The 16596-nt window shown below is 40.6% G+C and overlaps 1 protein-coding gene across 1 annotated transcript in view; it reads left to right on the top strand.

Annotated features, from left to right (window-relative positions):
• Positions 1-15573, top strand: part of pdgfrb (platelet-derived growth factor receptor, beta polypeptide) — a 41711-nt gene extending 26138 nt beyond the window's left edge. Inside the window, exons 13-23 of the mRNA XM_047353763.1 lie at positions 1148-1252; positions 1568-1678; positions 2540-2696; positions 2910-3076; positions 3471-3583; positions 3703-3825; positions 5179-5290; positions 5836-5935; positions 6016-6121; positions 12167-12456; positions 13121-15573. Coding sequence (XP_047209719.1) covers positions 1148-1252; positions 1568-1678; positions 2540-2696; positions 2910-3076; positions 3471-3583; positions 3703-3825; positions 5179-5290; positions 5836-5935; positions 6016-6121; positions 12167-12456; positions 13121-13268 — 1532 coding nt within the window. The 3' untranslated portion in view covers positions 13269-15573. The remainder of the gene's footprint in view (positions 1-1147; positions 1253-1567; positions 1679-2539; positions 2697-2909; positions 3077-3470; positions 3584-3702; positions 3826-5178; positions 5291-5835; positions 5936-6015; positions 6122-12166; positions 12457-13120) is intronic.
• The last annotated feature ends 1023 nt before the right edge of the window (positions 15574-16596 follow it).

Here is a 16596-nt window from a genome sequence, read left to right as displayed (position 1 = left end):
AAAGATTTTAAGCCATGATGGTGTGCCATTTATGTTTTATGCCTTTTTAAGGCAAAATGAAATATTTGACATCCTTCATATGTTTGTTTACTTTAAAGTTTCAGCTCTCAGTAGCTTTTTAGGCTAATGGCTTATTTATTATCTTTACCAGAAAAGGTCTTGTGATATGAAAACTATGCAAATACTCGTTTCCAAACCTTTTTAGGCAGCAATCAACAGCCATACTTTCAGGTTTTCTGAAAATTAAAAAAATAAACAAAAAGGGTCTTGAGAATATAGTGGATGGAAAATTGGATTTTCTAAAATCCAATTTTTTGATCTATTAATACACATGACTCTTTGGTTAAAATGTTAGTTTTGCCTTTATGCATTTTGCAATTTAGGCTTTCTTCTTTGATTCTGTGTGAAAATTCACAAAAATGATCATTTAAGATTGGATTAATTTAAAGTGAAGACAAAAAAAGCAAAACCAATCACTCCTGTTAAAACATATGATCTCTAAATAACACCTACATACAGCCATTGATTATTTAATTTATGATTCTACTATTGTATTGATTAGAAATATCATTATCTAATACAAATGTAATGTTCCCACCTGATCTTATTGTTGATTGATTTACTAAATGTTTTTGAGCTGCTTTTTGTTGTTCAAAAGTGTATTGACATGGAAGATATTTTTCCATATTCTGTGGTTGCAACTCAAATTTCCAACCTCTTTTCTTGTAGCTCAGAGGGAAAAACGCAGTTTAAACTGGAGGTGCCCCTCAAAGGCTTTTGTTCTGTAGGTGGTTTGGGCTGTCTGCACAGAGTCAGCTGCAGAATGCATAATGAAGCTTTTGAAATCTGTCTCATTGGCTTCAGTCCATTTTCACTTCTAAGCTGCTTTTTATAGTGTTTATGTCAGATGTTCTCTCTGATAGTTAGAAACTGCACTGCTAAGCAGATAACATGTGATGCCTGCTCAGTTAGACCTTAAAGTAAGATAAAAAGTCATCTTTAATCCACCATAAACACTTTTTAAAATTAAATCTCCTCTAAAAAGTGAAAATAAGTTACCTACTGATATTATAATGAAGTGTTTTTTTTTTCTTTTTGGTGTGCTCCATTCACTCTGTATCCCACTGAGCCCTTCTTTCTGTTTCAGGTCGCACGCTTGGATCGGGAGCATTTGGCCGGGTGGTCGAGGCAACTGCGTACGGTCTCACGCATTCCCACTCCAGCACAAAGGTGGCAGTGAAAATGTTGAAATGTAAGACACACAAAGTGAAATAGAAACAACAAAACATGGTGGAGAACCATGTGCGTAGTTTGTGTGAACAACAACAGGAGACCCCTGCATGGCTGTCAGATAATGTGACACCAGCACCATGTTCCTGTGAGCTCAGAGAGATCCGCAAGCCTGCTGAGTTTTAGTTTTGCTGCCAGCCTCGTTTAGCTTTCAGCTCGCAGGTCTTTAAGGCTGTTTGGAAAAAAAAAACAGTTTTCTCTGTGCTCTAGGTTCTCATATCTCACACTGTTCCACTTTTAAACATGTTCCTCCTATCTTCTCTCTGCTCTCATCCAGCCACAGCCAGGAGGAGTGAGACTCAGGCCCTGATGTCTGAGCTGAAGATCATGAGTCACTTGGGACCTCACCTCAACATTGTCAACCTACTTGGAGCCTGCACCAAACATGGTGAACATTATGCTGACAACTGTTCTAATAAAATAGCATGACACTGGTTGTTTTGTAAAGGTTATATACAGTTTAAGACTATATTAGCGTTTAATGAGTTACACACATTTCTGAGTTTATTAACTTCCATATCTTTTTGAAAACGTACCTAGCCTGCATCCCCACTTTTGCAAAAGTAAATACTGAAAACATTTTTTTAAATACTGTTCCTCACCCTTTCACTCAATATTTTAGATAGATTTTATGCAACCGACCAAAAGAAATGAGTACATACTTGTTTAGTGAAAGGAAAATGATACATGGTTTTCAAATATTTTAGCAATATTCTTTTTTACAAACAAAATTTAATGTTTGGTTTAAATGCAAAACAATAAAGTAAAACCAACACTGCACATTACCCTGAACACACTCTTCATACTGTGAAACATGGTGGTGGTAGAATTATGCTGTGGTGATGCGTACCTTTAGCAAGGAGAAGCTCCTTAGAGTTCATATTTGGATGGACTGCGGTCAGAGAGATCATATTTTTATTATCCTAAAGAAAGAAAGAAACCTGTTAGAGCTCCAAAAGACTTAAAACTCGGTCAGAAGTTCACCTGCTAAAAGGACAGTGATTGTAAACATAAAGAGATTGATGTTACATGGCTTAGATTGTAGCTAGAGCTACAATCGAAAGGTTTAGATCAATGCGCATTCATGTGTTGGATTCAGATTTTTCTTTGTAGAACATTTTGAAAACTATAATTTTGTAGAAGCGGGAGCAAAGTCAGTGTTGGTTTTTATGTGTATTCTATCATACATAACAGATTTTTTGTTTTTTAAACCGTTAGTGTGTTTTTGCTTTCTTCTTCTGCCTCTCAGGCCCTCTTTACCTGGTTACCGAGTACTGTCGCTATGGTGACCTTGTGGACTACCTGCACAGAAACAAGCACACCTTCCTGCAGTACTACGCTGAGAAGAACCAGGACAGCGGCTGCATCATCTCCAGAGGAAGCACCCCTCTCAGCCAGAAAAAAGGGTGAGAGTAGCAGAGTAAATGCATTCAGAGTTGCACTAAGTCACTGCATTATTATCCATAAAATTCTGCCATTGCAAATGATAGCCCCAGAAATGATACGCCCACTGATCTCGTGACTGCAATTGTTAAAGATGTTCCATGTGATGGAGGCTGTAAATTAAGTCACTTCAGGACTGACTCTGTTTATTTTCCACACATAATTTGTCCTTCCAGTTATGTGTCCTTTGGAACAGAGAGCGATGGAGGATACATGGACATGAGCAAGGACGAGCCCTCAATCTACGTGCCTATGCAGGAGCAGGTGGACACCATCAAATATGCAGACATCCAGCCGTCTCCGTATGAATCCCCCTACCAGCAAGACCTCTACCAGGAACAAGGTGTGACTTCAGCCTGGCCCATGAATGATTTTATTAAAGCAAATCTGCAGAGTAGGGGGAACAATCTGTTTTCCAGTTTAACAAAAGCATTAGAGCATAAACAATCACACATATGAGCACAAAGAAAATTTAAAAATGAGATAAACGCCAATGAAAAATATAGAGTGGAGTCATTCAGTAATTTTCACTTGCTTGTCATAGTTAAGGAATTTCTTTATGTAACAGACAATGCAGCTTAGTTTGGGCCCAACTTACAGAGTTAAACAATATAATAAGCATATGAGCATCCCATCATACCATCACAGGATATCACTGGAGATCCCCCATTAAAAGCTTGAAACAAATCCCCTCCTTTGATCTCCTACTGATTGTCTCTCCCTGTTATCTCCTTAAGGTGGAAGCAGACTGGATCTGGTGATCAGCGACTCTCCCACCCTCACCTACGATGATCTCCTGAGCTTCAGCTACCAGGTGGCAAAGGGAATGGAATTCCTGGCCTCAATGAATGTAGGATGTTGAACATAATGTTTCAAATAAAATTGTGAAAGTTAGGTCTGAAACCTGACCTGCTTTCAGATCACTGACAGGTAATATTTGATTGACTCACTTTGATGTTTCCACCACAGTGTGTCCATCGCGACCTGGCTGCCAGGAATGTGTTGATCTGTGAGGGCAAGCTGGTGAAGATTTGTGATTTTGGCCTGGCCAGGGACATCATGCATGATTCCAACTACATCTCCAAAGGCAGCGTAAGAAGCAAATCAATGAGTCTGCACATTTTATTACTAGACATTCACAAATCACTTTTTTACTGGCCGACACTAATATCCGTTTCACTGACTGCTAGTCCTATTTTCTCCCTAAGGGCACATGGAGACTCATCTGTGGAAACGTTGTTTTATTCAACACCTTAACGTAACAACCATTGACCTTAAGGAAAAAAAGTAATTTGAAAGATATAATAGCTTTAAATTCAACAAATTATCCCAATTTATTAAACACATCTCAAAATTATACTTACAGGCTCAAATATAGTATAAAGAAACCCCCACTAATATTTGGTTAAATGTCCCTTCAAGTTGCACCTTGAAAACGAGCTTTTTGCATCAGTGTCTGCAGTGAAGCTAATTCATCATAATACGAACTGGGGGAAAAAAAAAAAACCCTGTTGAAAATTGACCCCTTTAAGCTCCACTGAGATTTGTAGCTGCACACATGAACAAACCAAATGCTTTCTGGAAAAAAAGTTTTAGATTTAACTAGGTAAGATTTAACTATTTATTCACAATGACAAGAAGTATGTTTTAGGATTCAAAGTGAGACTTCCAAGAGTAAAAACACGTTACCAACTGTCAAGCACGGTGGTGGTAGTATCATGCTGAGAGTTTGCTTTGCTGCCAGTGGTACTGGTGCATTACCAAAAGTGGATGGAATAATGAAGGAGGATTAGCCTTGCATTTTTTTATCTTCACTTTAAATCATCATTTAGACAGTTTAAACTTGTACAGGATTTGTCTTTATATTTGGGCCTGTATGTATAATTCTGATCCTGTGTGGACTAAAGGAAATGCACAGTAAATGCAGTCTTGTACACCCAACTCTTGGTTTAGAAACTGTTTGAATTTGCACATTGTTTTCTCAGCCAACCTGAAAAAAAGACTGAGCCGCTCAACTGAAAATTGGCCAGTTTGGATCTCCCAGCTGATTAATCGGTGCATCACTAATGTTCATCTAACTTCATCTGTTGTAGTGAAAGCAGGAAGTGGATAGGGGGAGTAGCCGGCTGATACATGTATATAATATCGGACAAAAAACATCTCATAGGTGACTGAGACATTTATTCCATTAGCAGAAAGAGGTCCAATTTTCCATCTAAAGCAGAATAAAACTGTTCTGTAGTGAAATATCACGCAGCAAATGGATGGAACATGTAACGTTGAGAAAAATAAAAACTCCAGGCAACATCTTTCTGCCTCAGCTGAGTCATGTTCCAGAAAGCTCTATATTTTCTAAAAGGAAGTGTGTGTGTGTGTGTGTGTGTGTGTGTGTGTGTGTGTGTGTGTGTGTGTGTGTGTGTGTGCGTGCTTTCTTTTCTCATTTAGACATTCCTGCCCCTGAAGTGGATGGCACCGGAAAGTATTTTCCACAATTTGTACACCACCCTGAGCGACGTTTGGTCATATGGCATCCTTCTTTGGGAAATTTTCACTCTTGGTCAGTCTGAATTTCACAAACATCTTGACACACAGAACATGCAAAAACAGAATCAATAAGAAAAAGATCTGTACTTTTTTACCTGCCCAGAGTTCTTGTCAGACCCAGAATTATCCTTCTGTAAACAACATACATAAAACTGGGGCAAATCCTGTATGAACATATATAACTATTTGTTTGAAAACTCATATGTGGTCGTAATGATATTTGTCACAGTGAAGGGCTGAAATCAGCATTTCCTTGCACAGGGTATTGTAAAAATGTTTTTAACAATCTTTCCATGAAGTTTTGAGGCCACCGTGAAAACAAAGGAGACAGATTGCTTACTAAAAACACTCTCACAACCCAGCTTCTGTGAGTCCAAAAGAAAATCCTCTGTGCTTTCATGTCTCAATATGGCTTACACTGCATTTTTATAGGATCCATTTTTACCACACATCTGTGCAATAAATTCAACTTTATTGTACAAAAAATATGACTCAGATATTTTTAAACCAGTCTGAATCTAGCTTATCTTTTTTGGGTATCTTAAACTGTCCCTGCAGGAGGAACCCCTTACCCTGATTTGCCCATGAATGAAATCTTCTACAGTGCTTTGAAGAGAGGCTACAGGATGGCCAAGCCTGCCCACGCCTCTGATGAAGTGTGAGTCACCTTATCATTGTTTCACCCCTAAAAACCCTCTTCTACCTGACTGAAACCTTCTTCTGCTTGTTATGTTGCAGGTATGAGATCATGAAGAAGTGCTGGGATGAGAAATTTGAGAAGAGGCCTGAGTTTTCACTGCTGGTGCACAATGTGGGAAAGATGCTGATGGACAGCTACAAAAAGGTACATTATTACTATTTACTGATGACTGGAGTTACTTTTTTGAAGATTTCTGGGGAAATACTGTACTTTTAGTAAGTTCAATCAGAGCTGTAGAAGTTACATTAATGTGGGAAGAAACTTGTGCCATCAGAAACTGAATTTGAATTTCTCAGACTGAATCTGTATTTGTGTAATTTGAAATTAAATGCATTAGTTTGAAAATGAATTTCACTTAATTGAAACTGAATTTAATGGTTTGAAACTGAATTCATTTGCTCTGAAAATGGATTTTGTTGAACTGAAAATTCAGTTTCACTACTTTTACTTTCAGTTCTAAAATTCAATTTCAGTTCTAAAATTCAGTTTTTTGTGTCACACATCCGGGTCCTTGAAGCCACAGATTAATCAAACACAGATTCACTGATTCACGGATGTCATTCACTATTGCTGTGTCTAAATTGAAGAACGCATTTGTTGGCCGATTACATCATTGTGAGGCAATGAAGTGTACAGCTTCAAAGGCTCCTCCAAATAGGGCCGACAAATGCGTCCTTCTTTTCCCCAGATATGAAGGATGGGTCCGGTGTATCCTTCGTGGGCCACCCTATCCCATGATTCATTGCGGGTCAAAGTAGATTGTGCTAACGGAAGTAGCAAAGCCTGGAGGAGAGGAAAAAGCTGTGAACAAAGTTGGATATATTGCGCTTTCTGTGAAACAAAATGAATTTATTTTTAGACTAGAATGTAGCTGTGTAAACCTGAAATATCTGCTCGGTTTATCAAGATTTCGCTTAATTCCACACGTGCTCCGACGTGTTCGGAGACGTCCGCTTCTGCTGCCCTGACACCGGGCTCACAGCCGGCTCGCCTCGCCAGCGCACAGCTGACCCGGGGGGTTGAGGTGTGATGAACCCCGAGAGAACAGCTTACTCCCGGCACGTTGTTTTCAAGCTCCTGCTGGGTTTCCCCAATGGATGGAAGTTAAACACAGATATAATTCAGTCAGATGAAATCTAATATTGATGTTTGGTTTTATTTTTATGCTCTACAAATAAACTGATTTAAACGTTGTTCCTAAAGCTAATATGTTAGTGTTTAAATTGTTACATTTTTACAAATAGATTTACAAATAATTTTTATTTATTTTTTTATCTATGAACACAAAACTTTAACAATATAAATGGCTTAATAATGAACAAGATTATAAAACAAGAAAATAAGCCATTAGGGCTCCATTTGTTCAGCTTCACAGCTCTGTGCTTCACGCTATCACTGTTGCTAGGCAACATAAGTTATGCTGAGGTAAAGGCGGGAAACCCAGACCGACGTAACACCGGCCGCACCATGCTGATCTGGCATGTTTAGCTAATAGCTACAGGTAGCATAAGTGTTGCTGTTTGACCATCTTTTGTTTACATGATTTCTTATAGATGCTCATTTGACTTGGTGATTGACATCCGCTAAGCTCATGTATGCTGCACTGCTCCAGCTCAACATGCCGTAAAGGAAGTTTAACCTGATGTGAAACGTAAATCGATGAATCTGTGTTTGATTAATCTCATCCTCAAGGACCCGGATGTGTGACACAAAAAACTGAATTTTAGAACTGAAATTGAATTTTAGAACTGAAAATGAAAGTAATCAAACTGAATTTACATTTTCAATGCAAATTAATTCAGTTTCAAACCATTAAATTCAGTTTCAAATCAATGCATTTAATGTCAAATTACACAAATACAGATTCAGTCTGAGAAATTCAAATTCAGTTTCTGATGGCACAAGTTTCTTCCCATACATTTAGAGATAAAAACAAACCTACAATAAATATCTGCAACTTATTAGAGGGGGTTTAATAGCATACAGTTCTTAAGAGTCTGTTTTTCTATTCTAGTCTGTAGTTTTGATAGGAACAAGTGATATGTGCAGTGAGGAAATAGGTTTTTGATCCCATTATCATTTTTTGTTTTTTAAATGAATAAAACGTTTCTATTTTTATGGAAATTTTATTTTATAGAGAGAGACAGAAAAAAAACCAGAAATACTGAAAGATTTATCATTACATAAACATTAAAAACTGATTTCCATGTAACTGCATGAAATGAAAATAATTTGATTTTCCTGCAAAATATGACTTAACTTGCTGAAGAAGCCTTTCTCTCAAGGAGCTGCGGTAAGATGTTTCTTGCAGTTTGACGCTAGGTTTGCTCACATCTAAGGACGGATTGTGATCCTTTCCTGCTGAAGAAAATTTCTGTCTAAAGACAGAGAATAGTCTGTAGTAAAAGGTGCTTTCAGAATACTCGTACTCGTACTCGTCGTCTTCCGCTTATCCGGGACCGGGTCACGGGGGCAGCAGACTCAGCAGAGACGTCCAGACGTCCCTCTCTCCAGACACCTCCTCCAGCTCCTCCAGGGGGAGCCCAAGGCGTTCCCAGGCCAGCCGAGAGACATAGTCCCTCCAGCGTGTCCTGGGCCGTCCCCTGGGCCTCCTCCCGGTGGGACGTGCCTGGAACACCTCCCGAGGAAGGCGTCCAGGAGGCATCCGGTATAGATGCCCGAGCCACCTCAACTGGCTCCTCTCGATGTGGAGTAGCAGCGGCTCTACTCCGAGCCCCTCCCGGATGGCCGAGCTCCTCACCCTATTTCTAAGGGAGTGCCCGGCCACCCTACGGAGGAAGCTCATTTCAGCCGCTTGTATCCGGGATCTCGTTCTTTCGGTCATGACCCAAAGTTCATGGCCATAGGTGAGGGTAGAAACGTAGACCGACTGGTAAATTGAGAGCTTTGCTTTTCGGCTCAGCTTTCTCTTCACCACAACGGACCGGCACAGCGCCCCCATTACTGTGGCAGCCGCACCGATCCGTCTGTCGATCTCCCGCTCCATTCTTCCCTCACTCGTGAACAAGACCCCGAGATACTTGAACTCCTCCACTTGAGGCAGGAACTCCCCTCCAACCTGAAGAGGACAAGCCACCCTTTTCCGGTCGAGTACCATGGCCTCGGACATGGAGGAGCTGATCCTCATCCCAGCCGCTTCCCACTCGGCTGTGAACTGCCACAGCGCATGCTGTAGGTCTTGGCTAGAGGGGGCCAGCAGGATCACGTCATCTGCAAAAAGAAGAGACGAAATCCACTGGTCCCCAAACCAGACCCCCTCCGGCCCTTGGCTGCGTCTAGAAATCCTGTCCATAAAAGTTATGAACAGGACCGGTGACAAAGGGCAGCCCTGCCGGAGTCCAACATGCACCGGGAACAGGTCCGACTTAGTGCCGGCATTGCGAACCAAACTCCTGCTCCGCTCGTACAGGGACCGCATGGCTCCTAATAAAGGGCCCCCGATTCCATACTCCTGGAGCACCCCCACAGGGCATCACGGGGGACACAGTCGAATGCTTTCTCCAGTCCACAAAACACATGTGAACCGGTTGGGCAAACTCCCATGAACCCTCGAGCACCCTGTAGAGGGTATAGAGCTGGTCCAGTGTTCCACGGCCGGGACGAAAACCACACTGCTCCTCCTGAAGCCAAGGTTCGACTATTGGTCGGACTCTCCTCTCCAATACCCTGGCGTAGGCCTTACCAGGGAGGCTGAGGAGTGTGATCCCCCTGTAGTTGGAACACACCCTCCGGTCCCCCTTCTTATGAAGGGGGACCACCACCCCAGTCTGCCAGTCCAGAGGCACTGTCCCCGACCGCCACGCAATGTTGAAGAGGCGTGTCAACCATGACAGCCCTACAACATCCAGAGACTTGAGGTACTCAGGGCGGATCTCATCCACCCTCGAAGCCTTGCCACCGCTGAGCTTTTTACCACCTCGGTGACTTCAGCCTGGGTGATGAAAAGAGTCCAACCCCGAGTCCCCAGCCTCTGTTTCTACCACGGAATGCGTGATGGCAGGAATGAGGAGATCCTCGAAGTACTCCTTCCACCACTCAATAATGTCCTCAGTCGAGGTCAGCAGTCTCCCGCCCCCACTATAAACAGTGTTGGCGAAGCACTGCTTCCCCCTCCTGAGGCGCCGGACGGTTTGCCTGAATCGCTTCGAGGCCAACCGGTAGTCCTTCTCTATGGCCTCACCGAACTCCTCCCAGACCCGAGTTTTTGCCTCTGCCACAGCCCTGGCCGCAGCACGCCTGGCCTCACGGTACCCGTCAGCCGCCTCAGGAGTCCCACAAGCCAACCACAGCCGATAGGACTCCTTCTTCAGCTTGACAGCGTCCCTTACTGTCGGTGTCCACCACCGGGTTCTGGGATTGCCGCCGCGACAGGCACCACAGACCTTACAGCCGCAGCTACGGGCAGCAGCATCGACAATAGATGCGGAGAACATGGTCCACTCGGACTCTATGTCTCCAACATCCCCCGGGATCTGGTCGAAGCTCTCCCAGAGGTGGGAGTTGAATACATCCCTGGCCGAGGGCTCCGCCAGGCGTTCCCAGCAGACCCTCACTATGCGCTTGGGCCTGCCAAGTCTGTCCGGCTTTCTCCTCCTCCAGCGGATCCAACTCACCACCAGGTGGTGATCAGAATAGGCTAGCACAATAGGCTAGCACAATGTCAGAAGAACATATGATTGTGATAGTATTACTGAATACTGCGAAGATGATTACAATCATGATTTACCCACATTTTGCCTAATTCTTTCATTGTTCTCCTTCATCACAATGTTCCAACACTTTGTTAGCTCCAGTGTCTAAGCCATGTAATATCATACATCCAGTGTGGGCATCAAGAGCAGTGAAAGTCTAACAAATAAGCCAAATATATTACTGGCATGTTGACTTTGCAAGATGGCACTTGAACTATAATATTCTGCCAAATATTGCATTCAAATAGTCCTTTGCGATATTGCACACGGTGATGATTGAATTTCGATATATTATGCAGCTCTGTTGCAAACCTTAACAAGATTTTATAACTGGTCATAAGACATGACACAGAGTACAAATAAAACCTACCGATTTTTCTAAGCCGGGTGTATTAATAAACTTGAGAAGAAACAGGTAGACAAAGAATCGTGTCAAAGAAAACGAATAACTTTGTAAAGTCTTTACAAGCAGAAAATGCATGTAAAGAAAATGAAAATCCAATTATCTGGAAAAAAAAAAAGCCTGTTTGTGTGCAAACAAATAAATCTACAGAGGGGAATTAACTTTACATACCAGTGAGTTAAGCCATGATTAACACCTAATAAAAAATTAAAACCAGATTGACTAAAAAGAAACAGTCATGGAAAGAAAATGAGCCCCTTGCCACCGTCACTAATTACAGAAGGCGGCAAGTCATGTTAGTTTGGTGAGGTTGAAGTTGGTTTTTAGAATTATATTTTATCTTGTCAAAGGTCAAAATTGTTTTCAGGAAAAGATGATCTGTGACACAACTAGGAAATACGGCCAGCATCTCAATCTGACTTTATATTTAAATAAATAAAAACATTTCCATGATAAAACTCCATCCTGTAAGGCTGGTCTGTTAAGTGCTAATGTGTGAAAATGCATAGTTTTACATTAGTACCTCCAAAACCTTAAAAACAGCTTGCATAAAAACCTGGACGAAATGCAACAAATTACAGTTAATAAAGGGGAATATTTCAAGTAACTCATTTACTAAAATTCATCGAGGCAAATCTGATAACCGTGGATGCCAAGTGTGGTTATCCACTATGGAGAGAGACGGCGAGGGGCAAAAAGATGCATAGAGAGAATGACATGAAGTGTCAAAAGTATGGAATCACTTTAAACTTAACAGAAAGCAAACAGCATAGTGTGTGTACTGCAAAACTGAATCAGTGTCACATAAAAGCATGTCCTCGATGCTGCAACACCTGAGCACAAAACATCCCTATTTGTGACAAACAGGTGACATTTTAGGCATGGCTTAATTTTCAAGAAGTCACTTGATATCAAATTGGTTTGCATAGGATTTAAATATGAGCAACGTATTGCACATTTTCAGTTTCTGTGCTCTAAAGTGCATAAGAAACAGTTTCCTTGGTTTGCATTAATCAACCTCCTGTTCATGCTACAGTCCTCTGATTGACAAACCGTTCTCCCTTTTCCAAACAGAGATACAACCAAGTGAATGAAAACTTTCTGAAGAGTGACCACCCTGCAGTGGGTCGCACCAAACCTCAGCTCTCCTCTCCATTTCCCATCTCCAACCCTGCCTTTGGCTCTCCCTCTCCAATCACCCACTCCCCGCCGGGCCACCGCAGCCAGAGCCAGAGGCCTGGAGATGTAGGGCGAGAGGCAGATACACAGGAAGTCATACCTTCATACAACGGGTACATCATTCCGCTCCCCGACCTTAAACCTGAGGATGTTTTCACTGAAGTGCCATCAGAAAGCCCTGCAAGGTACGGACCCTCCGCCAGGAATTAAACAGAGGGTGAAGGAGAGATGGATGTGTATTTTTTTTTTTTTTTTACCACACGCCCACTCATCCAGATGTTGAGCTCAGACAGTAGTTGTATTATGTAGGTGGATTCAGAGATGTGTTTTTATAGCTTGTACAAACACGTTGCCAGGCAACGGCTTTACATGACAAATAAGCTTTTAGCCACATGGATTTACAGTGGTCTGTAATTTCCCCTTAAATAGCTGTCTGTCATATCTCATTATGAATTTAAACAGGAAAACTTAAACAGAGATATTTAAACAAAGATGTAGGTCTGAACGTATTTGGATTATTTGGAATTTCTTTTGCTTATAAAATGGCCCATGAGCTCTGCTTTCAACTCTGTGGTTTGGGTTTACGGTTGTTGCCACCCCACAAGATTAAACACAGACAAAACTTTGGTCAAAGGTCACATTTTTATTTATTTATCCTGGATCATTTTGATCTGGCAGAATACAAATATGTGTAGCTAGAATTTGTATTTATACCACAATAAATTAGTCCAACTGACATATTTTTAGTCCCCTGCTCCTGCATTTTTGAATATGGGGGAGAAAACTTTAAGAATAAATAAATTATTGCAATATCTTTCTGTATATTTAAATAATTTTTTCTGCTTTCAGCTCTCTGGCTCTGGGGGAGGAGGCCGACTTCACGTCTCAGGACACGGCTGAAACTCTTCCAGAGGAAGACAGGATGGAGGACACCAGCGAGAGGGACGCTCTGCTGGGCTACAATGGGACGCCTGAGGCAGAAGACAGTTTCCTGTAGCCCTACGTGAGAACGGTGAGGACACAGAGCCCCTTTCTTTAGGCTGAGAAGAAACCCAACTAAAACCGAAATGTAGCAAAAACTGAGACTGTGAAGCAATCCCTGTAGTTTCACCAAGCCCTCAAAAAGTGCTTCCTCCTTTGAGTTTTTTTTTACATATATAAAATTACAAATAATGAAAATGGTACAATCTATCTCACTCTTCTGGAAGCTTGTCAGGAGATGAATAAGGTCACATTCCTACACAATCAGTTTAACCAAAGTAGTGTTGGTGTTTACTGTAGTTCCCAGGTCCGTCAGACACAAAAGGCCTTAAGAAGTTAAGAATGTGCTTTATTTTAGAGGTGACTCTGTTTGATTGTCGTATCTGAGCATATGTGATCTTTGAGAAGCGGGTTGTTTTTGTTTTTTTTAGCTTTCACAGAGAAAAATAATGTGCAAAAGAACATTGTCTCACAGCAGTGACTAACACTTGTTTTAAAACATGATCAGATTTAGACAGTTTATTATTAAATTACACTTATCTTTAACTTTTTTTCTTATGTTAGGTATTATCAGCAGTCTTATTCATTATAGTATGTTTAAAAAGTTTCATTTATAGGATCAGCAATGGAGATCCCTTGGTGCACAGTTGTTTTCTTTTTAGTTAGTTTTTATTAACATCTGAGGCTTTTTTTTCAATTTTGTGGGCTTATTTCATAGTTTTGTATCAGATTTGCACTTTATTTAGAGAATATGAGGATATCTGCATCAAAGGTACAAAGTTACCCTCTTTGAATGCTAGAGAGCTGCAACACAAAGCAACTACAGCATCAATCTGTGAATATTAGATTGATTCGAATCAAATCTAATATCTGTGAAAGCAGGGGAAACACTCAAGCAGCATATCACTGCCCTGGCACACGAGTGCCCTTGTACTGACAGACTTTTTATTCATAGCTGTTGCAAAAGGGGTTGCTTTAATGTACAGTGGATATAAATTACTGTTAAAATGTCAGATTGATAAATGATTTCAGAACTTTTTCCACCTTTAATGTGACAATCTGCATTATTCAAACAAATCTGTTAAGGGGAAACATGAAGAAAATTAAAAAGCTGCAATAACCTTGTGCAGACTTGAACTACTGAAGCACATTTTGATTAAATACCAGCATGCAGTCTTCATGGATACATAGCGCCCATTATTTATAGAGAATCTGATTAACTGTAAAAAGATATCAGTAAGGTAAAGTCATTGTGAAGTCATCGGCCTCTAAAACTGGACGTTTTTCAATATTAGGTAAAAACACAATACAGAAACTGGTCATGGAGGCTGCTCAGAGCCTGCCAGAAGGAGGAAGGAGCTGCAGGGTTTTCTAGTAAGCACTGGTTGCGTTTTATATGACAACTCTCTCCTCTATTCTCTATATGTTTGGACTAAGTAGGAGTGTGGAGAGACAGAAACCATTTCTTCCTATGAAAACACCTTAACCTGGCTAAAATGTCCCATCACCTTGCAGGGGAATAAGTTATGATGTGGTGATATCAGACCTAAGCTTTTGGCCACAATTCCAGAAAAGGTTTGGCACAGAAAAAAGAAAAAGAAACAAGCACCACCAGAAAAACACATTGACCATAGTGAAACATGGTGGTGGCAGCATTATGTGCTAGGGTTATGTTTCTTCACGAGGAACCAAGCTTTTTTTCAAGTCGGAAAAAATCTTGAACAGTCAGTCAAAATGAATGGTGATTTTAGCTTTCAGCATACGTTAAAATCTCAAATAGACTCGCTGTGCTAAAGAGGAAATTAAAGTCTCAATGCTAGAATTAAAATAAAAGCAGCTTCAACCAGTTAATGTTTAAGAGTGTGCACACCTATGCAATCAGGTTATTGTTTCTCTTTATTTTTTAAATAATAATTTTTTTTTTTTTTTAAACAGATTCATTGGGAGTTTGTTGGTAAAAATATATAGAACACATCACTATAAAGGGGGAAAAAAATTGTCAAATTTTTTGTGTCGTAAATGCTCGGCATTTAAACAGGGGAAGGTATACTTTTTTCATCCACCGTACGGTAAAAGCCTAAAGTGCACCTATAAACATAATGCTGTTGCTTTGGGTCAATTTTCCTTACATTGTGTTTTACATCTCAGTACTTAGCATATCCATTAAAAGAGCACATCCTTATTTCCTGACGATGTAAAAACTACACAATCACTATGTCACAAGCTATGGTACCAAAGCTCTTGTTAACTTTTGTAAATGTATTTTTATATGTCTTTTTTGTATTCTGTAAATGTGTCAATAAATCAGTAATATCACAATATTTTGTGTTTTCTGGAATCTTTCATGTTAAGTTAGTAGTATTTGGAACAAGTTCAAAAATGTGAAACAAAACAAACAACAGAATTAATTTAGCTGGTTTCATTAAAGGCTTTGATTTTTCTGCTGAGGTTTTACCCACCCCACATCAAATACACTGCTCAAAAATAAAGGGGACACTCAAATAACACATCCTAGGTCTGAATGAATGAAATATTCTCATTGAATACTTTGTTCTGTACGAAGTTGAATGTGCTGACAACAAAATCACTCAAAAATCATCAATGGAAATCAAATTTATTAATCAATGGAGGCCTGGATTTGGAGTCACACAAAATTAAAGTGGAAAAACACACTACAGACTGATCCAACTTTGATGTAATGTCCTTAAAACAAGTCAAAATGAGGCTCAGTATTGTGTGTGGCCTCCACGTATGACCTCCCTACAACGCCTGGGCTCTTGATGAGATGGCGGATGGTCTCCTGAGGGATCTCCTCTCAGACCTGGACTAAAGCATCCACCAACTCCTGGACAGTCTGTGGTGCAACGTGACGTTGGTGGATGGAGCAAGACATGATGTCCCAGATGTGCTCAATCGGATTCAAGTCTGGGGAACGGGCGGGCCAGTCCATAGCTTCAATGCCTTTATCTTGCAAGAACTCCTGACTGTCATGATGTGGTTTGCAGGCGGACCAAAGTGCAGACAAGAGCTGGGCAGCAACATGTTGTAAAAGGTTTTAGCTTTATTTCCAGAGGTTTTCAAAAGAAACCAAACAAGGCACTGCAGATACAAAGTCCTGATCCAAAAAAGATAAATAATCAAATGGGGAATAAGAAAACTAGAATAATCATGACTAAAGTAAACAGAGAAACTAGAGGGAACATAGGAACAACAATAACAACCTGAGAACAAGCAAAGAACCCATAAAGAAAACCTGAATACAAAAGTAAACAAACCTAATCACACTGACTGAAATAACTGGAAAGGAAACAGAAAATAAACTAGTAAACAAGAAGAGTGCAAAG

Source organism: Girardinichthys multiradiatus, chromosome 23 (genome assembly GCF_021462225.1).
Source record: "Girardinichthys multiradiatus isolate DD_20200921_A chromosome 23, DD_fGirMul_XY1, whole genome shotgun sequence".
Classification (NCBI taxonomy): domain Eukaryota; kingdom Metazoa; phylum Chordata; class Actinopteri; order Cyprinodontiformes; family Goodeidae; genus Girardinichthys; species Girardinichthys multiradiatus.
The sequence above is the reverse complement of the archived record's forward strand: the minus strand, read 5'-3'. Positions and strand labels throughout refer to the sequence as shown.